Source organism: Abrus precatorius, unplaced genomic scaffold (genome assembly GCF_003935025.1).
Source record: "Abrus precatorius isolate BTA unplaced genomic scaffold, Abrus_2018 Scaffold3, whole genome shotgun sequence".
NCBI classification, from domain to species: Eukaryota; Viridiplantae; Streptophyta; class Magnoliopsida; order Fabales; family Fabaceae; genus Abrus; species Abrus precatorius.
The window spans coordinates 12,884,726-12,908,711 of NW_020874373.1; the positions used below are offsets into that span (position 1 = coordinate 12,884,726).

A 23,986-nucleotide genomic window follows, 5' to 3' on the forward strand; every position below is an offset into this window, starting at 1 on the left:
TATTAAACAAATGTTATAAAAAAATTGTTAATTTTTTAATGTTAGACGTAATAATACTTACACCTCTAATTTATAAACACTTTAATCATTAAAACTCCTCTTTCCTTTCTTTTACATCAAATCATATCATTCACCAAATTTATTATTTTGCTTTCTATATTTCATTTTTTTTATCTCTAAATGTAGACACTTGTTGAAGTTTCTAAAAACATTTTTGTAATGACTTCAATTTCGTCCTAAAGTCAAAACGATTAGAACTGCTCAGCCCACCTCATTATTATAAATAAGGAATTTAATTTCCCATGCTTTATTCATTCATTACTCTATTTTGCTACGGGGTTGGTAACCTCAAGTCAATTAGTGGTACTTTTTGTTATACCCACAGAAACAAAAATAAATAAAATAAAATAAAAAAACAAAAGAAAAAAAAATTGAATAGATGCTAACCATGTACAGTATATTGAAGGAAACGTTTATTACACATACATCCAATCTTCACCAACTCCCTCTTTTTTGCTAATATATATGAATATCAACCTGCCTCCAACTCTTCTCAGACACAGTGTCATCACCACCGAAAAGTAACCTCAATTTCAATCAATGGCTCTGCTTCTCATAATACCAATCTCATTCATAACCCTTTTCCTGTGTTACACGCTGTATCAAAGGCTAAGGTTCAAGCTCCCTCCGGGTCCACGCCCTTGGCCGGTTGTCGGTAACCTCTACGACATAAAGCCCGTTCGGTTCCGCTGCTACGCCGAGTGGGCGCAGTCATACGGACCCATCATATCGGTCTGGATTGGTTCGACGCTAAACGTCATCGTTTCCAACTGGGAGTTGGCCAGAGAGGTTTTGAAGGAACAAGATCAGCATCTGGCCGACCGCCACCGGAGCCGCTCGGCGGCGAAGTTCAGCAGAGACGGGAAGGATCTGATTTGGGCAGATTATGGGCCGCACTACGTGAAGGTGAGGAAGGTTTGCACGCTCGAGCTTTTCTCAGCCAAGCGTCTTGATGCTTTGAGGCCTATTAGGGAAGATGAAGTCACTGCCATGGTTGAATCCATTTTCATGGACTGCACCAATACTGGTACGTTCTTTACTATTTGGCTTGAGTTTTTAATTGTGTTCCTTTTCTTTTCTGAATGAACAACACCATGCCTCGTCTGAGTTATTGTTAGGTTTCTACGGTGTTTTGTGAGGAATCGTGTTTCGTCGTACGTTTCCTTCTTTGTCTGAAAAATAACGCATTAATAATTGAATAACACTAATCACAAAGAAACGACGGATCTCAATTATCTCTATTCAAAATTTTTCATTCATTTTTGCATTTATCATTTCATACTTTATCTTTTTTTATATTTTATTGATTTTTTGTTGTTTGGTGGATATAATTATTTTTAAATGAAAAGAAGACGATAACATTTTCTAATTAGAGATAAAAAAAAATCATATTTAAAATAAATTTGTCATGGAAATTAATTTGTCACTAATGCAATTCTTTTATTAGCATTTCAGGCAGATATTCCAATATAAATTAGCAAAAGTATATGTTCAAGAAGTATTAATTATATATGCAAATATATGAATTTATTCAAAATCATTAATATTTGTGATGGCAAATAATTATGCAATTTTCTTCTTTTATTACATACAAGGAAGATATTCATATATACATTAGAATTTTTTGTTTTTGGAAAATATTGATTTATGTATGTAATTAAGTAGAAGATTTTATTTAAAATAATTTTGTATTTACAATTAAAAGCTTTGTCATTAAGTCTGTTGGGTATGTATGTTGAAATTGACGTTACATTTTGACTTGAGTATTTGTGCACCAGAACTACTAAACGTTCTTTTTTTATTTTAAAATTATTTTCTTTATTTTAATTTGGATTTTAATATTTACACTTTGAATTTTTACATGATATTTATACTTTTTAATTTAAAAAAAATGCAGAGTCTGTACATATATATTAACTATAATATAGAGCAACGAGTAAATATTGTTAATTAAAATTTTAATATATATAATAAGCATATAATGGGAATCCCGTTTGGACATCACTGTCAGCGTAGTCAAATATGGATGAATGAGAGACATGGCACATGGCGGAGCAACTATTTTGCCAACCTCGTCAAACGGGCTTTTGAATCATCGTGAAGTTTTCCTTTTATCTATTGATTATTTTATTTATATTTATTTATTCATATTCATAGATATAATGTAAAAAAGAGAAAAGAAATAGGAAATAGACTTATTGGTCCACAACCGAGTGAAGCAAGTGTGAAAATAGAATAAAAGAGTTAGCTCTAATTGCTAATTGGCTTTCAAATAAATAAATAAATCCTCCCTCCTTAAAATAGAGTTATAATTTTTGGGGCACAATGAATGATTTGGGGTACTCTCTAGTTGTATGAATTAGTTGAGGGGTTAGTAACAAATGAGCTACAAATTAGGTAAAGTCTTAAGTGACCGACCAAAAAGAGACAGCAATTGATGCAATTTGAGACTTTGGGCGTCTTTCACTTCTATGATAACTTTTATTTGGTAATGGAACGTAGGTAAAACTTTCAAGCAAATTTAGTAGTATTAAATAATGTTGATCAATTAGTCTGATAAAATCAAAACCTCTATAAAATGTTTTGGCTTAGCTAACTTTTAACATGTTTTAATAATAAGATACAACAACTTTTCCTATTTTTATTTTATCTAACAATTAATCTAGTGGTTGGGTAAAGTTGGTTGCATTATGATGATGATGCATGGCTTGCTTATTATATGTTCAAGCAACTTCAATGTCTTTTTGCTTTCGGTCTCCCTTAAACCGTGCACCAATTTAAGTTGGTCTACCTAATTTTTCGGTGCTTTAGTAACACACGGAAGGATAATTTCTCATAAACTTTATATGATTTCACAATTTTTTTCGTTTTAAGTTGTAAGACTTGTACATGAAATTTGTTCTAATTATAGTAACGTTGTATGGGCAGCGTATAATTTGTATGTTGTAATCATAAAGTCATCTTCACGGAAAAAAAATGTTACATGGGATAAAAACTCCATTTTTATTTTAATAAATTTAAAGAATCAAGAGGAGCATTCTAATGTAGCAAATATGCATTGGTAAAATTTTGAGCAGAAAATTTGGGGAAAGGTGTGTTGGTGAAGAGGTACGTGGGGGCCGTTGCTTTCAACAACATCACAAGATTGGCATTTGGAAAAAGATTTGTGAACTCAGAAGGGGTGATGGATGAACAAGGAGTAGAATTCAAGGCTATTGTGCAAAATGGGTTAAAACTAGGAGCATCTCTAGCTATGGCAGAACACATCCCATGGCTGCGTTGGATGTTCCCACTAGAAGAAGAGGCTTTTGCAAAGCATGGAGCTCGCCGTGACAGACTCACCAGAGCCATCATGGAAGAGCACACTCAGGCACGCAAGAAATCTGGTGATGCAAAGCAACATTTTGTAGATGCCCTCCTCACTTTGCAAGAAAAATATGACCTTAGTGAAGACACCATCATTGGTCTCCTCTGGGTAAGTTCTATTCTTAAAATTAGAAAAACATTTTTGTTCTTAAAACTTTGGTGTTTGAAAACAGAATTGATAAAGTTGATTGTTTTTCATTGGATAGGACATGATCACAGCTGGTATGGACACAACAGCAATTTCAGTAGAGTGGGGCATGGCTGAGTTGATAAGAAATCCAAGAGTGCAACAGAAGGCCCACGAGGAGCTAGACCGTGTGGTTGGGTTTGAAAGGATAATGACTGAAAACGACATCTCGAGTCTGCCATATCTACAATGCGTTGCAAAGGAGACACTGAGGCTTCACCCACCAACCCCTCTAATGCTCCCACATCGTGCAAATGCCAATGTAAAAGTTGGAGGCTACGATATTCCTAAAGGATCAAATGTGCATGTAAATGTATGGGCTGTGGCCCGTGACCCGGCCGTGTGGAAGGATCCATTGGAGTTCCGACCCGAGAGATTTCTTGAGGAGGATGTGGACATGAAGGGTCATGATTATAGGCTACTTCCATTCGGAGCGGGTCGTCGGATATGCCCGGGTGCCCAACTTGGAATCAACTTGGTGACATCCATGTTGGGACATCTCTTGCATCATTTCTGTTGGACCCCACCTGAAGGAATGAAGGCTGAGGAGATTGACTTGGGAGAGAGCCCTGGATTGGTCACATACATGAGAACCCCATTGCAGGCTGTGCCCTCTCCTAGGCTTCCCTCACACTTGTACAAACGTGTGCCTGCTGAGATTTAATTTTTCCTATAATGTTGCTTTTTATTCCATTCACAAATTTTCCTTGTTGCTATCGCAGTGTTTATGTAACTATAATTCAAATCACAATTTAAGGAAAACTCAGCCACTTTGACTTTTGTCCCCTTTAGACTTTGGATTTAAATTCCTGAATAATTTTGTAATCTATATACTTTTATTTTCGGTGGAAGGAAGCTAATGGTTACCTTAATGAACATCAGATGCTATATTAAGCATTACTTGTCGATTGTTAAGTCCCCTTTGAGAAAAAGAATTGGAATTCAATAATTGACAGGATACTAAGACAAATGAGAGTAATTCTAATATGAGCACCAACTTAACTGCTCATTCTTTAGACACAAAACAATCCCTTTTCAGAATTTTTCCATCTTGTCTCTCTTCTAATGTATTGTAATACTTTGATTGATTATGAATGTACTGTTAGTTCTATGCTCATAAAAAATTTCTCGATAAATGAAATAGCAGGTGAGAGTATATGCATGCTCCATCAACTAGTCCACGACGCATCGGTTATCTTTTCACAAACATAGTAAAGCTATTTTACCAAAAGAAACACAAAGCATGTATATAAACAAGAACACTAAAACAGAATGGATTTACAAGACAAACTAATTATATACTCACTATTTACAGATAATACATGAAAGGTATGTAGCATATGTATCTCAAATAGTTCGTATACGTATTACCTACCCTTTACAACATTCAGAGCAATGCACATAACCGTAACACGTTCACATTAAAGTAAATTTTTCATACAGCATCACTCCACTGGCATCAATAAATACAAGGTTAGTTGATCAACTCAGGAATGATCTTTCTCCATCCAGCTCACATAAAACTTTCCTCCTAGTTTCTTATTTACTTCAACCTTGAATCTCTCTTCTTTGATTCCCCTGCTTACCCTCAGAAGCAAGTTAAATTTGACATAATCATTGATGACCTGCATTGTTACCAAAGAATGTAAATTGAGAAGATAAATAAGCATAAAAAGCAATAGAAATAAGTACCTAGAAAGGAGGGGAAGAAACAATTATTAAAGGGGCAGAAGTGTACAATAAATGGAGATTGAATACTCAGATACAGAAAGCATGCTATTAACAGAAATTGATAATAGAACTGCTCACCTTGGTCTTGGCTAGAACAATCTCCAGAAGTTCATAAGGAGACAGAGAGTTGGACCTCTGTGCAATGGACTTGACAGCATAATTTGCAGCATCCTTGACCTCAGGAGCATGAATGGGTGCTTCATGCCATCCTAATTTGGGTCCCTCTGAATTAAAAGCGGTACACTTGTTAGAAACAATAGTTGATATTTAAATGAAAAATAACAATTTAAGAAATAAAAGAAAGAGGGAGAAGCTATTTTTGGAGAAACAACCGTGCAGTCAAAATCAGCACAAGCAGGGGCAGAGAATCAAATAAAAAACTTGATGGTGCAATATATACTTAATAATAAGTTATTATGTGTATGTACAATTGAACTTTAGAAAGTTTTGGAGGGGTGATGGAGTATCACTTCTCTCAGCATATATTCAAAGGACCCAGAAATTATGGTAGAGGTGAAGAATGAAAATGACGAATTTGCACTATAAAATCATTGCTCAACTCCTGCAACAATATAAGGTAAAAATCAACTACCTCTTGATAGCTTTATAGCCAAAAAATTACATAGTCGAGTCCTTGCTATATAACTAGTCCAATAAAGAGAACTTACTGTCAGCTCAAGGGGGGAGAAATACAATGCCCTCTAGTTTCTTATCAACTGCTGACAAGAGGTGCTGAGCCTTTTGTTCATGACACCAAACTCAAGCATGTGCTGGAGATAGGTAATAAAGAGCCACAAACCCGAAGTTCGTAAACTAAGTGAGAAGTTCTTTTCCATTGCCCAGGATATTGAAAACAGAGGAAAAGCATTTGAAGGTTTCAAGCAATGAGTTTATTTTGCAAGAGAAGTTGAAACCAAGAGATCACTTTAATCTGAAGCAATAAAAAATATTCATGTAGTCACAAACAAACTTTGCATTTAATAATGCCAAGGAATAGAAAAAACTGTTCCAGAAATTCATCAAACTTCCACTATCAGACAGCAATTTTCTCTTCTCTTTGATCCTAAAAGAAGTGCCACGTAGGAACCCTTTGTTCCATACCCTTGCTTTCCTCCTCATCAGCCTTTGAAAACAGAATCATCTAGAGAAGAGAACTCCAACTAAAACTTCCCCAGCTGGAAAAGGGTCTTTCATGCTTATCTCAATTACCCTTTGATAAGGGCTTTCCCTTGCAAGTGCTGCGTTACAAGCAGCCTAGAGTAAACTGCAACTGAATCCAAAGCTATTGACTCCACTACGGATAGAGTTCATATTTACACTATGTTGAGTAAAGAAGACAGAAAAAAGAATTTGGAAAGAGAGAAAGTAAGGAGAAGAGAATTTGTTTACTTTGGTGAAGCAGAAAAAATGGGTGACAGATAAAACAAGTGAGGATACTGTGAAGTTTTTCATTCTTTGCAATTTACACAGAAACAACGGGAGAAATACCTTGGTTTGAGAATTTTTTTTTTTTTTCACATTTAATGACAAAAAATGCCACCTTGTTTTTGCTTTGTTTCCTGATTTCAAAGATTTGTACAGGAATATAAAGAAGAATCAAATTTAAATTAAACAAAATAATAATTTTATAATTAAAAGTCAAAACAAAAAATGAATACATAAAACATCTCAAACTAAACACCCCTTAATTTTCTTGCTATGACATTACTACCTTTCATCTCCCTTGTAGCTTAGCGATTGCAGCCTGCAAGGGCATACTTTATATGAAAATTAATACCAAGCATGGGTCTCATGAGTTTTGTTTTGTGTTTTTTCTGTTCTTCATTTTCAACCATATGCAGGGTCATATTTGTCTTTTAAATGAACTAATAATTTTCAAATATTACCGTTTTCTATTTATCCAAACAAGAAAAGAGAGAAATTGACTTTGGCTTTGTTCATTTCTTTCTTTTTCTCTCAATACAAAACAATGTAAAATTCTAATCATTTTTTTGCCATTTTCTATCTACCCATTTTCACCCTGTCCATTTTCTTTTCATCAACCAAATGATGGCTTAATTATCTATACAGTAAAAACAGATGGTCTTGATTAATTTTAGACCATTATATAACTATTAGTAGTAATTCAAGTTCCAGTAACTATAAAGTTAACTTTTCAGATGAAGCTAAAAATTATTTCTCCAGTAAAGATATTTAAATTTTCTCTGTTTTATTTTTTTAAGCCAACTGGGGGTGAATTGTTTGTTTAGTTGGATGAATTCAAGTACTTACAAGAGGGACAAAAAATCTTCAAACATTGCCAAATCCACTGATAACAACTCCAAATGATACGACAGAAAATTATAAAAACCTCCAGGCATACAAGTTATGGCTATGTTTATCTAATATCAATTGTTAAAAGAATACTCCATGCTAAAATGGACTGCTCTTTCTATCCATAATATTTTTGCAACCTTTAGCAGACATCATGCAGTCCAGTTCATATATCACAAAGGAAACTATAACACAACAGACCTTACCATTTTCATTTCCTACTTAACAATGAAGTTGCTAACATCTGAGATAAAATTCTGCACATTGTACAGATTAAAAAAAGTAACTTCTATGCTACCTAAAAGTACATCTAAATTCAACATAGAATTGGGGAAACAGGGTGCAGGAAAGGGGTGAAGAAAAGAATGTTCTACATGGAAATTCATGAGTAGATATAAGCAAAAAGTTACCTTGCTTAACACCAAGATCTGAACTCCTAAAGGGAGGGATGACATGAGCACACTTGAATTCCTGCAATTGCTTGAAGTTCATCCATGGCTTCACCCAAATTTTGGCTTCATATATCTTCTTCTTTCCAGCATCAATTGCTTCCAGGGTAAGATAATATATCTTACCTGCTACCACCTGTTCTTTGGCTTTCAATACCTTTGCAAATTCAAGAAAGGCATTCTGCATAAGAGGAAAATAAATATGCTTAAAATTTGATTTAATAGTTGGCAAATTGTCAAAAGGGAAGGGGAATGGTGTCAGAGTTGCAAAGTTGAGAAAATTCCATCACAGATCAATTTGCTGGAAACAATAAATCCACAAAAAAAGTAGATGTAGAACACAATAAAGCTGTATATATACATGGATTAGTCTTGCATCCCTGCTCCAACCACAACAGTATTTAAGAGACAAGCTATTGTATCTTTCTCTCCTCAAATACTCACATTTCCCAGTGTTCTGTCATTTCTCCTATCCTCCAATTGAGTAATAATTAACTGTTTTTGTACTCACTTGACATTAACTTCAACAAATACAGGAGCAACCAAAAAAGAGAGACTACTGAAAACTGGCTTTATATATTACATAGAAGATACAAACATGGATAATTGTGAAGCCAGAACACAGTGAATAGAGCAATATAAAATTAAGGTGTTTGATTCATGCCTTTTATTCCCACATATCTTGGATACAAGGGTATAAGATGAAAAGTATACAAAACAAGGAACCCTTATAAATCGATATCCATCAGAGAAAGTCAAATAAAAAAAAAGGTGTTTGAAAGTTACTAACGAACTAAAATCTTCTACACATGAATGTCTAACTCAAAATATTGAGAGGAAGGAGATACCTACAATTACAGGGGATAATTGCATAAAAAGATCTCAGATTAATCCTACACCTTTTTACAGTACACTAGAAAAAACCCTAATTTAGTTACAGTTCCGTAAGTGCTTTTGGTGTTATTTTCCAATCATAATTAGAATTTTGTCTGGGTAAAAGGTGAGAATTTAATGTTATTGAAATTGATGATTATCAAGGTAAAACCCTAATTTAAATTGGAAAATAGCACCAAAAGCATTTAAGGAGCTGGACCTAAGTTTTGCCCAGGAATCAATTAACACAAGTTTATATTATATCTGGGAATCCTAGATGTCAACATGATAATGCACCAAACCCCTCCAACAACAACAAGCATGCACAGTCCTTTTTATTTTTCCTCACAAAACCCCTGCCTTGATCAGTTAAACTTCTAGATATATCTAACAAATTACAAATCCTCTGGGGCGTCTCCACCTTACCTACCTTTATTATAGCATATTTCCTCCATATCACTAGTTTTTCGTAAAATATTCATTTTTTATTTTAGTATAAATATCATAATCCAATGAAAATAATTAAAACAGTGGGTACTCATCCTTGCATCAAACACAATTATTACAAAACCAAATGAAATAACAAGCGTTTTATTTATGACTATTATCAATTACTACAAATCTCCTCTTAACAATTTCCAGCATGTCCAGATATTTCATGATGCCCCGCCAGCCAAATTTATCATCCCATTATCAAATATATGTTCAAGTAATGCCACAGAAGAGGAATCTCAACAGACAACCTAGAAAATAAGTACGAATAATATTGGACAAGAAAGGAAACAAAAAAAAAAGAGAGAGAGAGAGAGAGAGAATTTAGTTTATTCACTTGCTTTCAATCAAAGAAATAAAACCCATTTGAATGAATTAATTAACGAATCAAACCCAAGTGCCAAAATTCAATCTTTAATACGTAGATGTATGAAATCAAGGATAAAAAACTGAAAATAGAAGAAAAAAACCTCTTTGTTGTTGTGCTCTTGAATGGCGAAACGAGCAAGGTTCTCGATCTCAGGAGAGTTAAGATTGGCCTCGTATGCTCCCACTTTCATCCTAATGAGGTTGTCGTGTTGCATGCACAGACCCAACTCACAGAGCCCAAAAAATGCAAGCAAAGTAGCAACACAAACCCCAAAGAGCTTCGTCATCTTCACTCTCAAATTCTGTAACCCCAAATCAAACGTTTTTGCGTTCAGCTTTGAATGTTTGTTGTTGATGATTTACGCATGGTGACTTACCTGTTAAGGAAAGGGTCTTCCCTTCGGACCCGATCCACAAATTTCATGGGCTTTAATTGTTGGATTGGATTACGTGTGAAAACTGGAAACTACTTTTCTTTACCAACTTTTTTTTATTAATCACTCACTTTTCGCATTTAAAATTTACTTTTTAGCATATATTAAATATATTTTTAAAAATTATTTATAAATTACCTTTAAAACTTATTTTTTAAAATATGTAAAATTATTTTTAAAAATTAATTTTGTAAAAAATTATAAATAAATTTTGAAATTTAATTTTAGAAACTTATTAAACACATTTTTTAAAATTAAATTTTGAAAAAGACAAAAAAAAAAAGTAGTATAAATAATATAGAAGTTTTAGGAACACGCTTTGGAATTTTTAAAAATTTACTAAAAATAAAAAAATTAATAAAAATTGTTAAATTAATAATATGCTCATGCAACTTTTATAATATTTAATAAATTTTAGATAACAATAAAATACGTAAGAGAAAATTATACTAGCATTGCGCCTGACTAAAAAAAAAGTGGATAGTAAAATAATAATAATCCCAATGTATGCTAAAGATAAAAATTTCAGAAAAAAAAATCTTCATAAAAATGACCGACCTATGATATTGAAGAATAATAAAGATAAAAAAAAGTATAATTTTTTAGATTTTTTTTATACTGTTTATTAATTAAATTATAATTTCATTTCAATAAAAAATCTATATCTAATGTTGGTAAAAATTGTCAATGTACAATTTTAATTTTAATCAATAAACATAAAAAGTACTTAATTAAAAAACTGTACTTAAATTTTCTCCTACAAATAACAAATTAACCTTCTGATGTTAAGCTCACTCTATCTCACATTCAAGTCTATGGTTAGATATAGATCACCTATTTGCATGTTTGATTTAAAAATAAAATTAATTTTGAATTATTAAATATAATTAACACGTATAGATAATTTTATCTGTATTTATTACTTGGGAGCTTTCGTAACAGTAATTGCAATACATGCTCAGCCCTCCAATTCACCTGTATTTCTTCAAATATTTAATGAGAAACACTAGAATAAACGGAAAAAAAATTGCAGAATTATATTTTTTATTAAATTATCAATAGTTAAATTATAAGAAAATATAACAACTTATTAAGTTAAAATAGATTATTGTGATTAACGGACACGATTTCGTAATTTGTCCTCTAAAATGCTCCAGCAACGTAGGAAACAAATTGGATCTTACACTCTTTTGCAGTATTTGCATTTGAAAAAAATGGACACCAAATATATAGCTCAATTTGGGCAAATTTTTTAAAAATTTTTTATAGAAAAATTAGTATAAAAATAAATAATTTTTTTCTCACAAGTTTTAAACAATTTATGCTTTCCTAACTTTTCATAGGATTTCTTATTTAATTTCTCTAAAATTTTAAAAGATATATTATTTATAATTTATGAAAAAATATTTCTTTTTTAAATTAATTTTTTTCTTGATAAAAACTTTTCTAAAAGTTTATTCAAACTAATCACTTTATGTCAATTTGTGACTTAAATAATATTAATAAATTTTTTATTTACTCAAATATTTATATTTTTTTAGAAAAATAACAAGATATAATTACCTGTTTTATGAAGGATACGACGGAAGAAATTATATCCTTTAAACATGTTTGAATTGAGGTCTTTAACAAGAAGGAAATTAAAAAGAGAAAGAAAGAGGATTTAAGTGTTTGGTTGAAGGAATAAGAAAATTAGGCAGAAGAAAAGGTGGTGGGAATAGGGATGATAATAGGTAAAGTACCCGATGGACACCCGTAAAATTTACCCATAATGGGTAGGGTAGTTATCCGCTATACGGGTACGGGTATGAGTGTGGGTAAAAATTCGTAAAATTTAATGGAGATGAGTGCAGGTATGGGTATTTAAGTACCCACCCTGCTTGATACCCGCATATATATATATATATATATATATATATATATATATATATATATATATATATATATATATGCTTAAACTTTATTCTATAATTATGCATTGAATTTTTGTATTATTATATTACATATAAGATTAATATAAAAATATATTTAATAATAAAGTAAACCAACAAATTTATTTTGGTTTATATTTTTAATAGAAAAATTTATTTACTATTTTATATCATTTAACTATGCTAATACAATTTAATTATTACATAGTTAATATAAGATTGACTTTTTTAAAATATTATTTATATATGACACACATAAAATATTTTTTACACAAATATTTTTGTTAATAAAATCATATTGATGTTTAAATCATAAAGTGAATGATAAATAATAAATATATTGTAAATATTTTATAAATTTTACATTTACCTATTATTACCATAAACTTATTTTTTATTAATAATATTTAAATTTTATTTTTTATATTTTAATTTAAAATAATATTTTTCTATGCAACATATGTATTACAAGCACAACTATAATCTATTGAATCTAAATAATATTATTTTTACTATTTATTCACGTTTAAAGAAGTTTTTGAAAAGATATAAATATAAAAAATTATTGTTAATTTTTATTTGTTAATTTTTTTTTAATATATACGTATATTTCTTTATTATAAAATTTTATTGTAACTATTTATCTTTTATTCAAATTCTTTCTTTTAAAATTTATATACATTATAAATATTTAATTCATTAAAATAATTTTTCAAAACTTTGTATTTTTGATTATATACTTTCGTATAGTATATGAGTTAAAAATACTAGTATTAATATATATATATATATATATATATATATAAATTATATTATATTATTTTAATTAAATTTATTATTTTTCTTACAATTTTAAATTTAAAAGTTAAAAAAAATATTTTATATATTCACTTTCTGTTGTTAGTATTGAACTTCTCTACTCTAACTATATTATTGTTTTCAATGTTTGTCTCATTAAAACCTAACAAATTCATTAGAGTTAGTTGTCAATGGCGTCACAAGAGGTCACCAAGTGATCCCACACAAAGGGACAATCTTTGTACAGATTTATTTCATTGTCGCTCTAACATTGTCAATTGATCAAATCTCACACAAGATATGGTTATCACTGACAAATAACTTGTGTCTTTAGTTTCGCTTATTGTTTCTAAGAATTTTAGTTTAGAAAATTATTATATTAAGATACATTTGACATTTATAATCTTTGAATATTTATTTTTTATCTATATTTGTACCACTACATATTGAATTTTTATATTATTATGCTACTTATGTGAAGTTATATAAATATATTTTTCTTTATAAATATTTTTTTCTCAAACAAGCGCGGGTAATGGGTACAAGATGGGTATGCGGGTACCCAGAGGGTACGGGTACGAGGATTAATGTTCATACCCACGCGGGTATGGAGCCGGGTACGGGTATTTTTTTAAAACGCGAGTATGGGGATGGGTACTATAGTACCCTACCCATACCCTACCCATTGTCATCCCTAGACTATTCTTTCCCTAAATTAGAGAGAAAAAGAAAAGAAAATCGTGGAGTTTTTCTGTTATATTTAATTTAAATATTAATTTTCTATATATAATATAGAAAATATAAAAATTTTAAAAAAGACATTATAGTAATTGTTTTTGTTAAATAATTTTTTATTATAATTTTAAAGTTATCATATATTTTATATTTTTTATTCATCTAAATAAGTAGAAATTTTTTAATCCATCTAAATAATACATATTTTCAGTCTATTTTGCTTTTATTTTCTCATATAAAAATTTCTATTTAATTTCATCCTTTATCTAAACGTACCCTTATTAAATTTGTAATCCCTTATAAATACCAATCAAACTTCTAATTAGAATTGACTAAAGAGGAAATTAACAAATTTATAAAATATCCATTTATGCATAGAAATTAATTAAAGAAATATTGATATCATTTTTGCATTATTGAATTATTATAATAACTTCTTTCTTATTTATTATATGTGTCATTATCTTAAGAAACTTACTATATCTAGAAATCGGTTATAAAGATTTATATTTAGAGAGCAGTTTTTTTTTTTTGGAAATATTTAGATATTAGTTAGAGTATTCCTTAAAATCACATAGCACGGGAATATATTTGACACACATACATTTTTTTTTTCTTAAAAAAAATTTGTTTCTGTTTGGGAAACACTAATCTTTAAGTTTCTAATCTACAATGATGACGTCTCTCCAGCTATTGCTGACGTGGGGAGGGTACTTGCAAAAGGCACTCCGATGCTGAAGTCAGAATTCAGTTCTGAGCAATAAATGCTATTTAATAATGAAAGTCAACCATTTACCTATACTTCCTACCTTCCTTTTATAGGCATTTTTATGGGCTAATGGGCCTGCTGGGTCAGCCTTGAATTTGGCCCTTTCCTTAAAATAGATAATACTTTGATTATTATCCCTAATTGGGTTAATTACCTTTAAATCTTGAGAGTTGTATTTGGCCAATCTGGGCCAAATAGGTACTCGATTTCCTTTTCCTATATGCAGGATCGAGCAGTTCCCTACCCAGTACACTAGCCCCCCAAGCCCGAAGAGGTACGAGGTAAGGGCTTTAAATATAGATAAGTACCAAACATATAAATGAAAGGGTACTCAATTTGTTGGAAGAGCAAGAATACCGAGAGGGTATTCGGTTTAAAGGGTGTGGAGGAATACCAAGGGGGTATTCGGTTTGTTCAAAGTGGCGCAGACCGAAGAAGTAAAAAGTAAATAAATAAAAGATAAACAATACTTAAAAAAAAGATTATTCTAGAACCTCAAGTTTTTAGGGTTTCAGGATATTTTAGGGTTTCCTCGTTATGCATGCGCAAGACGAAGGGGTGCCTCCTCTCAAGCGTTGATCTGGAAAGGATCTAACAATTTAGAAGAGAGGTGACCCTTCGCATGCCCGACCACATGTCTCCTATAAGTACATGGTGGTCTAGGTATTTTGTTCTCCACTTTTTATCTGATCCGAGAAGTATACACTGTTGCTCCAGACCGAAGGGTATTCAAAATTTCTTTCTTTCAAATCGACTACTTGTGAGGTACGTTTTGTTTTTCTTTCCCTTCCTTATTTTACCATAGCCGAATCCTTGAAATGGGAGGACTCCTTGTCGGACTCATCTATGCCGACTAGTGTCGATGGTCATAATGCTGACAGAACCGACGGGGGGGTAGAAACTTCTTCAAGACCGATTGGGGTAAATGAAGAAGTAGAGATTAGAGAATGCAATGATGAAGCCGAATCGTCTGCGTCGCCTTCTGATTCTGAACCCCTATCAAGCATAAGCCCCCCGAGAGAAAGACCAATATTCCCTCCCTGTTTAGTACCCAGATACGAGTGGGTACACGGTGAAGTAGCCGCTTACTTTTGTCGATTTAGAAATTATAAAAGTCTTCAAGCCTTTGTTGACAATGTTGATATTTCATTATGGGAGCCCTCAAATTCCTCCCCTATATCGGTTGACCCTTGCCGAGGAGAGGAAACTGGAAATCCTGAATTTGTTTTTCTAGGAGGTGCCAGGATGGCTTCTTTGTATATGAGTATATGTTTAGAGAACTAGGTATAAAATTGCCCTTTGACGACTTCCAAATGGGAGTGTTGAGGGTTTTAAATGTAGCGTCGACGTAACTCCATCCGAATGAGTGGGCGACTATCCAAGCTTTTAGAGTACTTTGTAAATTTAATTATATAGAACCTAGTGTAGGTTTATTTCTTTATTTTTTTTGTAGTTGTCCATCAGACTTAGCAAGATGGAATTCTTTAATAAGGCAACCAGAGTTGCCACTGTTTAAGCCTTATGCTTCATCTTTTAAGGGTTTCAAGACCGGCTACTTCAAAGTAATCATCCAACCTATAGGTAGAAATTTTTTCTTTGATAGTGAAAACAATCTCCCCTTTCCCTTCCATTGGACCCAAGTGTCTCGCCGGTACGACTGGATTTTTGAGGACCTGTTGTCGGCTAAGGAGTTATCGGCTTTAGATTATTTGAAGTCTCTTCCCCGAGATCTTCCTGCTTGACACATACTCCTAGTATTAAAATCTCCCCATCCTCGCCTGGACATGGAGTGTACGTTTCGTCCTTATACTTAATTTTTAATTCAAGTTGTATTGATTTGACTTGTTGTTTTTATTGCAGGTCTAATGGCTCAACGAGGTGTTAATGTGCCGACTTTTCGTCATACTCTGAAGAAGAGGATACCAAAAAATACATCAATTGAGGAACACCGACACCCTCAACTTGATCATCTCCTAGATATGTCTGAGCCTCGCCCTCCTCCCCGAGACCTAGTCCTCACGGAAAATCAGCCCAAGAGGCGCAAGGACAAGGGCAAAAGCAAGGACCTGAGAATGAGAGAAAAAGAAAACCCGAATTGCTGCTATTGAAGGGGCCAGCAGTTCCTCCAGCTCGATAGTTCCTTTAGCTATGCTTACCGAGTCCTTTTTGGGACACATACTGGTCGGGTCGCTGCTCCCGATTTGCTGTCTGACTCGGGGAAAGAGTTAGTCGACAGCCTAGACCTCGAATCTCTCTGCCGCTGCTATGCGGAGCTACAAGTGTGATCAACGACTATGCTCCGAAAGCTGATTGTAGATCCTATTCTTGAGATGAAGAATATGCAGAAAGCGTATTCGACTTCTCAACAAGCCTTGGCTGAAAGCAGAGAGACTCAGTCTAGTCTTGGCGAGACCATTCAATCATTGGAAGTCGAGGACAATCGGTATAAGGAGCACTACCGTATAGTAGAAGGTCGAGTCCAGGCGACCGAGGAGGCACTGAAGGTTAAGGAGGAGGAAGTGGAGGCACTAAGGGTGAAGTCTTTACAGATGGAGGAGGCCCTAAGGGCCAAGTCAACCGAGATGGAAGAAGCCCTGGTACTTGAAAGGCAGAAAGCTGAAACCGACATGAAGGCTTTTGCCGAGAAGTGTTCACAGCAAGTTGCTTTTGAACATGAGTCTGGTTTCAACCATGCTAGTCGTCAATGCCATGGATTCTGCCAAGTCCCGGCCGACTTCCATTTCGATATTACTAAAGACTTTTTTGGCGGCAAGTTTTTACCATATAATGAAGTAGATGAAGATGTGGAACCTGACGCCGAAGCCCCTAGCCAAGCTGCTAGTAATAAAAATGCTCATGCTCTAAAGGTCCCTGGTCCTAATGCTGAAGAAGGGGAAATTTAGAACTGTCTTTTTTGATTTTCTTTGTATTTATGGGTCGATAGCACTCGAATTTTGTAATCCTTTGAATATGAATACAAATGCAACTCTTTTTTGTTATATTCTGAGTACTTCTTCTTGAAAAACAACCAAACCGAATGATTATAACCACCAAATGAAATTTCTTTAAAACTGAATACTTCTATTTCTTATTTATTAACCGAGTTGGGGTACTTCGGGTGAGAATTTTAATTAATTCAACCCTAGCCAAGTAAAAGTACTTAGGAGAAATTTTAATAACGATTCATCCTTGGCCGAGTAGGGGTACTCGGGAGGGAATTAACTAATTCAACCTTACCCTAGTAGTACTTGGGAGGAAATTTTAATAACGATTCATCTTTGGCCGAGTAGGGGTACTCGGGAGGGATTTGATCAATTCAACCTTAGCCAAGTAGTACTTGGGAGGGAATTTTAATAACGATTCATCCTTGGTCGAGTAGGGGTATTCGGGAGGGATTTGATCAATTCAACCTTAGCCAAGTAGTACTTGGGAGGGAATTTTAATAATGATTCATCCTTGACCGAGTAGGGGTACTCGTGAGGGAATTAACTAATTCAACCTTAGCAAAGTAGTACTTGGGAGGAAATTTTAATAACGATTCATCCTTGGCCGAGTAGGGGTACTCGGGAGGGTTTTAACTAATTCAAATGAAGTGCTTGAAAGAGAGATCTTGACGCATAAAAACCGAATAGCTGAGAAGAAGTATTTTATTGATAATGTGCCTCGTTAAAAACCTTCCCAAGAAAACTCCTTTTCACTTTCTTTTAAGAGGACAAAGCCTAGGCAAGAAAAATAGTACACCGATTACAAATTACAAGCCTTTAACTAAAGTAATGCTGCAAGTGTGTAACATTCCAAGTTCTCGGTATAAGCTTTCCTTCCAATGTTTTCAACTTGTATGCTCCATTGTCTAATATTGCCGCTACCCAAAAGGGTCCTTCCTAGTTAGCCGTCAACTTCCCTTCTCGTCGTGCATCTCCGGTTACTCGCTATACTAGGTCATGCTCATAAAATTGCCTTGACTTAATTTTGGAGTTGAACTTTCTTGTCATTATCCTTCTGCTAGCCTCGGTCATAATTACTGCTTGGCCACGTACTTCATCTATTAAATCCAAGTTGACGGCTAGAGATTCGTTATTGGTTGAATCCTCAAAATTTTCCCTTCGAAATGAAGGTTCTTCAATCTCTACTGGCACCATGGCATCAGTACCATAGGTAAGTCGAAAAGGAGTTTCCTTTGTGGTGATTTGCGATGTGCACCGATAAGCCCATAGTACCTCTGGTACTTTCTCTGCCCATTCTCCTTTTGCCGATCCCAACCTTCTTTTTAACTCGAGTAAGATGACTTTGTTTGCAGCCTCGACTTGGCCATTAGTTTGAGGATGTTCGACAGACATGACCCTGTGTTTGATGTGAAGCCCTTCTAAAAATTCGTTGAACCGTCAATTTGTAAATTGCAGCTCATTATCTATAACCAACGCATGAGGGAGACCGAAACGTGTGATGATATTTTTTCAAGTGAACTTTTGAACATTATTAGTCGTGATGGTAGCAAGGGGCTCGGCTTCAATCCACTTAGTGAAGTAATCCACGGCGACAATGAGGAATTTACACTGTCCTTTTGCTAAGGGGAAAGGGGCGAGGAGGTCCATACCCCAAATAGCAAAGGGTTAAGGAGAGCTAATAGGGTGGAGGGTGTCGGCATGTTGGTGTAGATGAGGACCGTGTTGTTGACAGGGGATGCATTTCTTTAAAAATATGTGGCAATCTTAGGCGAGTGTCGGCCAATAGTACCCAGCTCTGAGTATTTTTGCTGCCATGGTTCGTCCACCCAAATGGGTACCACAGATACCTTCGTGAATCTCTCTCATGACATAGCTAGCTTGGTCATCGTCAAGACATTTAAGCATAGGTGTTGAAATCCCTCATCTGTACAAGTCTTTGTCGAGGAGGAGGTATTTAGCTGCATGCATTCTTATTTTCTTAGCCGAAACTGGATCCTTTGGTAAACTGTTGCTGTTGCTGGTAAGGTATTGGATGATCGAGGTCATCCAATTTTGAGGTGTATTTTCTACGTCCATGCACTCTTGTTTGGTGATGCTGGGTTGGAGGATTTCCTGATGAATCACGCTTTGCAATTGCCCAGGTTTCCTTTGGCTAGCCAGCCTAGCAAGCCTATTGGCTCGTTCATTCATGTTTCTTGGTGTGTGTCGAACACATGTCTCATCAAATTCATCTTTTATTCTTTTAAATTCTTCATAATATTAGAGCATAACCAAGTCCTTAACCTGATATGTATCATTAACCTGTTTAGCTACTATTTTTGAGTCACTTCAGCCAGTAATGTGTTTAACTCCCATCTCCTTTGCTAATCTAAGACCATCAAGTAAAGCCTCATACTCGGCTCAATTGTTGGACGCCTTAAATCTGAACCGAATGGATTGTTCAATGGTGACTGTGTTCGGCCCTTCAGGTATAACTCCTGCTCCACTGCCTAGTCTGTTTGATGATCTATCAACGTGCAGGTTCCACATATTTGAAGTGATTTGTCTTTGTGTTGTGATCTCATTAACGAAGTCCGCTAGCATTTGAGCTTTAAGAGGGCGTCGATTTTCAAAGTGGATATCAAATTGAGAAAGCTCAATTGTCTACGCTACCAACCGACCGACCAACTCTGGTTTCTTCAAAATTTTGGCCATTGGACAATCTGTGCGCACAACCACCCGATGGCTTTGGAAATAATGTCTTAACCGACGAGCTGTATGGAGTAGGGCCAGTACTACTTTTTCCATCAACTGGTAGCGGGATTCAGGACCTTGGAGTGTTCGACTGATGAAATATACAGTAGCCGGTTCAGGTATTTCTTTTAGTAAAACTGAACTGATGGCGTTATCTGATACGACCAAATAAACAATCATTTCTTGTTCAGGCTTCGGTTTTGTCAACATAGGTGGTGCTGCTAGCACATGCTTGTATTGGACAAAGGCGGCCTCATACTCGTTGGACCAAGCAAATTTTTGGGATTTTTTGAGCAGTTCGATGAAAGGCCGAGACCTTTCTGCCATTATTGGTAAAAATCTAGCGAGGGCTGCAATTCAACCAGCAAGTCACTGAACTTCTTTGACATTCTGAGGGCTGACCATTTCAATGATGGCTTGGCATTTGTCGGGATTGGCCTGGTTTCCCCTTTCAGATAACATAAATCCCAAAAACTTTCCCCTGGCTACACCGAATGTGCACTTCTTGTGGTTGAACTGCGTACCATGCTTCCTGGCCTCCCTGAACACCTCCCCCAAATGGGCAAGATGTTGTTCCAATACCATGGACTTAACCACCATGTCATCCACATATACCTCTAGGCACTTACCCACTTGATTTTCAAAAATTTTATTCATAAGTCTCTGGTATGTTGTCCCTGCATTCTTCAAGCCGAATGACATTACCCGATAACAAAAATTTGCTGAATTTGTAATGAATGTCATCTTATCTTCATCTGGAGGATACATTCGAATCTGATTATAGCCAGAATAAGCATCCAAAAAGCTAGGTACCTTGTGGCCTGCTGCACCGTCCACTAAGGTATCAATATTTGGCAGTGGATATGCGTCTTTTGGACATGCCTTATTAAGGTCAGTAAAATCTGTGCACATTCGCCATTTCCCATTGAATTTTTTAACCATGACGACATTGGCTAGCCAAGCGAAGTATCTGACCTCCCGGATAAAGCCGGCTTATAGCAATTTATTAGTTTCCTCCTCTACTGCTTTTGCTTTGTCTCCATCAATCTTCCTTTTCTTTTGTGCTATCGGTGTTTCACCCTTATAAACCGATAGATGATGACAGAGAAATGCAGGGTCTATACCGGGCATATCAGAAGCTGACCAGGCAAACAAATCGACATTATATTACAGTATTTTCTGAAAGGCTTGCCTCTCTTGTATAGACAAACTGACTCTCAAATAAGTAACCTGTTCGGGCTTCAGTCCAAGTTGGAAAGGCTGCTTGTTTTCATTGGACTCAACCCGATACCCCTCATCCACTATAGGATCGAGTTTGAAATCCAACTCCTCTTCCAACCGAGGGGATACAATGTTGACATCTCGGCTGTTCTCATGGAAAGGCTTAAGACGTAGGCTTGCAAAGTAGCATTCCCTAGCTGTCTTCTGGTCAGTGTGGACTGTAACGATTCGGCCCCTTTTAGATGGAAACTTCATGGCCAAGTGCGGAGTAGATACTATGGCCTTCAATTTGTTTAGGGATGGTCTACCAAGTAGTATATTATAGGAAGTGTTCGCATGCACTACAAGATAAGTGACTTTTATACGTTTTTCTTCGTGCTCTAACCCGAATGAGGTGTACAGGTCAATACAGTCCCGAGTCTCCACTCGTTTCCCAGAGAAACCCACTAGTGGCTCATGATATTCTCTGAGCTCTTCTTCTGGGATGCCTAATTGTTTAAATGTATTCCAATACAAAATGTCAGTCGAGCTCCCCTGGTCAATTAGCGTTTTCCTGACACTGCAATTAAGAATGTCTACACTAATGACCATGGGATCATCTTGTACCGGATCCACTCCTTGAAAGTCATCATCTGTAAATGTGATAGGCGGGATTCAGATTCTGCTGCCCAATGAAACGTTATTAACAGAACAAACCTACCAGAGATGCCTCTTTCTAGCCGAATGAGTGGGTCCTCCACCTGCGAACCCGCCAGCTATGGTGTTGATCACCCTCTTCGGGTATTTTTCTCGTTCAGATCTTCTTACAAGAGGCTCTCTTGACCTGCTCCGCTGTCTCTCAGGCTACTTATCCTCATACCTTCTTGAGGATTGAGGATACTGCTCTCTCCCTCTTTCGGTTAACCGGTAGGGTTTGTTTGAACAAATCCTCTAAGGTGCTCATCTTTGATCAAATCTTCTATTTTATCTTTTAGGGTCATGCACTCCTTTTACATGTGACCCCTGTTGCGATGATATCGGCAATATTTGCTCTTATCTGCCCGAGGGGTGTTTGCGCGTCTTGGCATGGTCAAGATTTTTGTTGCTAAAGCCTGATCGAGTACCCTGGATCTGTTGGCATTGAGTGTAGTGTAAGAGGGGTATTTGGGCCCCCTAGGCGGCCTCTCGGGCTCATCATTTCTTTTATTTTCTTGCTAGGGTTTGAAAGTTTCTCTCTTATCTGGATTTTTTGAATTGGACCCCTGGTCTATGCGAATTTGATTTCGGTATTCAGCTAAGTTTTCCATTTGCATGTACTTTGCTGCCCTACTCTTCAATTCATCCAAATCAATTGGTAGTTTTTTACAGATGTTGTTAACGAAAGGTCCAGGCTTAAGGGCCATTGTAAGGTGGTGCATGGCCACTACTGGTTCCAGATTGTGGATGGAAAGGGTCACTTTACCAAATCGTTCCATGAACGCTCGAAGTGATTCTGCTCTTTCCTGACGAATATTGACAAGAGCTAGGGATGTGAAGAGGTGAGGTCAGCTTGCAGGGAACTGTAAATTGAACCGTCTTGTGAGGGTTATGAAAGAGTCAATAGATGACGGAGGGAGTCGGGTGAACCAAGTGAGAGCTGGTCCTCTTAACGAAGTGGGAAAAATTATACACCATAAGCAGTCATTCTCCATGCGACAGGCCTACCTGAGTTGTAAAAACATCTAGATGTTCCCCGGGATCAGTTGTGCCATCATATTTTTCTATTGTTAAGCCTCAATAATTGTCCGGTAGTTTAGCATCCAAAATATGGTGAGAAAATGGGCTTCGACTCACTACATCATCTCGGTCATTCTTAGTTTCAGATTGCTGTATTCTCGATTTTTCTTGTAACACCGAGGACTCCCCCTGATTCTGGGCGAAAGGTGTAGTTTGGGAAGGGATGTGTGTTCTTATTTATTCTCTTAAATGGGCATTTTCCCTTCTTAAGACCGAGAGCTCCAGGGCATCTTTTTCCCTTTCCTTTTCAATCTCCATCATTTCTGTTTTGAGCTGCATTAACACCGCTAAAAGGCCTTCATCGGTTTCTCCTTCTACCAGAACCTCAGGTGTCGGTTGGGTGGGTGTGATATCTTCTTGTTGAGAAGTTTTCCCTGCTGAACATGTCCATCCTATTGGCTTCTTGTTAGTACCATATTGATCGAATAAGCAAGGCTCTTAACCTCGTGGTCGTGGGTTCGAGCCCCACGGTGAGTGCCAAAATGTTCCTGCTTGGAAAACACTAATCTTCAAGTCTCTAATCTACAGTGATGACGTCTCTGCAGCTATTGCTGACGTAGGGAGGGTACCTGCAAAAGGCTTTCTGATGCTGAAGTCAGGATTTGGTTCTGAGCAATAAATGCTATTTAATAATGAAAGTCAACCATTTACCTGTACTTCCTATCTTCCTTTTATAGGCGTTTTTATGAGCTAATGGGTCTGCTGAGTCAGCCTTAAATTTGGCCCTTTCCTTAAAATAGATAATACTTTGATTATTACCTCTAATTGGGTTAATTACCTTTAAATCCTGAGAGTTGTATTCGGCCAATCTGGGCCGAACAGGTA

General features: G+C 35.4%; 3 protein-coding genes across 3 annotated transcripts; 1 reads left to right on the plus strand and 2 right to left on the minus strand.

Annotated features, from left to right (window-relative positions):
* Positions 1–491: 491 nt before the first annotated feature.
* On the plus strand, positions 492–5,713 carry LOC113861260 (cytochrome P450 98A2). The gene is made up of 3 exons (XM_027493962.1): positions 492–1,087; positions 3,138–3,535; positions 3,633–5,713. Exons 1-3 carry the CDS (start codon positions 601–603, stop codon positions 4,275–4,277), a joined length of 1,530 nt encoding a protein of 509 aa, XP_027349763.1. The 5' UTR covers positions 492–600; the 3' UTR covers positions 4,278–5,713.
* Positions 4,896–21,402, minus strand: LOC113861261 (cysteine proteinase inhibitor 6-like). The gene is made up of 5 exons (XM_027493963.1): positions 21,397–21,402; positions 9,942–10,142; positions 8,068–8,287; positions 5,423–5,568; positions 4,896–5,238 (listed from the first exon to the last, which is right to left on the minus strand). Exons 2-5 carry the CDS (start codon positions 10,125–10,127, stop codon positions 5,101–5,103), a joined length of 690 nt encoding a protein of 229 aa, XP_027349764.1. The 5' UTR covers positions 10,128–10,142; positions 21,397–21,402; the 3' UTR covers positions 4,896–5,100.
* On the minus strand, positions 21,179–21,997 carry LOC113862197. Its single transcript, XM_027495312.1, has 2 exons — positions 21,397–21,997; positions 21,179–21,324 (listed from the first exon to the last, which is right to left on the minus strand). The coding sequence occupies exons 1-2, from the start codon at positions 21,995–21,997 to the stop codon at positions 21,179–21,181; spliced, it is 747 nt and encodes a 248-aa protein (XP_027351113.1).
* Between the last annotated feature and the right edge of the window lie 1,989 nt (positions 21,998–23,986).

Bases quoted from the DNA above. Each gene is read 5' to 3' on its own strand.
- LOC113861260 (XM_027493962.1), top strand. From the start codon at position 601: ATGGCTCTGCTTCTCATAATACCAATCTCATTCATAACCCTTTTCCTG. The intron at 1,088-3,137 runs GTACGTTCTTTA...AATTTTGAGCAG, and splicing joins CATGGACTGCACCAATACTG to AAAATTTGGGGAAAGGTGTG. The intron at 3,536-3,632 runs GTAAGTTCTATT...TTCATTGGATAG, and splicing joins CCATCATTGGTCTCCTCTGG to GACATGATCACAGCTGGTAT.
- LOC113861261 (XM_027493963.1), bottom strand. From the start codon at position 10,127: ATGACGAAGCTCTTTGGGGTTTGTGTTGCTACTTTGCTTGCATTTTTT. The intron at 5,569-8,067 runs GTAACTTTTTGC...CTTTTAATTCAG, and splicing joins AGATCTTGGTGTTAAGCAAG to AGGGACCCAAATTAGGATGG. The intron at 5,239-5,422 runs GTGAGCAGTTCT...GTAACAATGCAG, and splicing joins TTGTTCTAGCCAAGACCAAG to GTCATCAATGATTATGTCAA.
- LOC113862197 (XM_027495312.1), bottom strand. From the start codon at position 21,997: ATGGTCATTAGTGTAGACATTCTTAATTGCAGTGTCAGGAAAACGCTA. The intron at 21,325-21,396 runs GTTTGTCTATAC...TTGCCTGGTCAG, and splicing joins GGTTACTTATTTGAGAGTCA to CTTCTGATATGCCCGGTATA.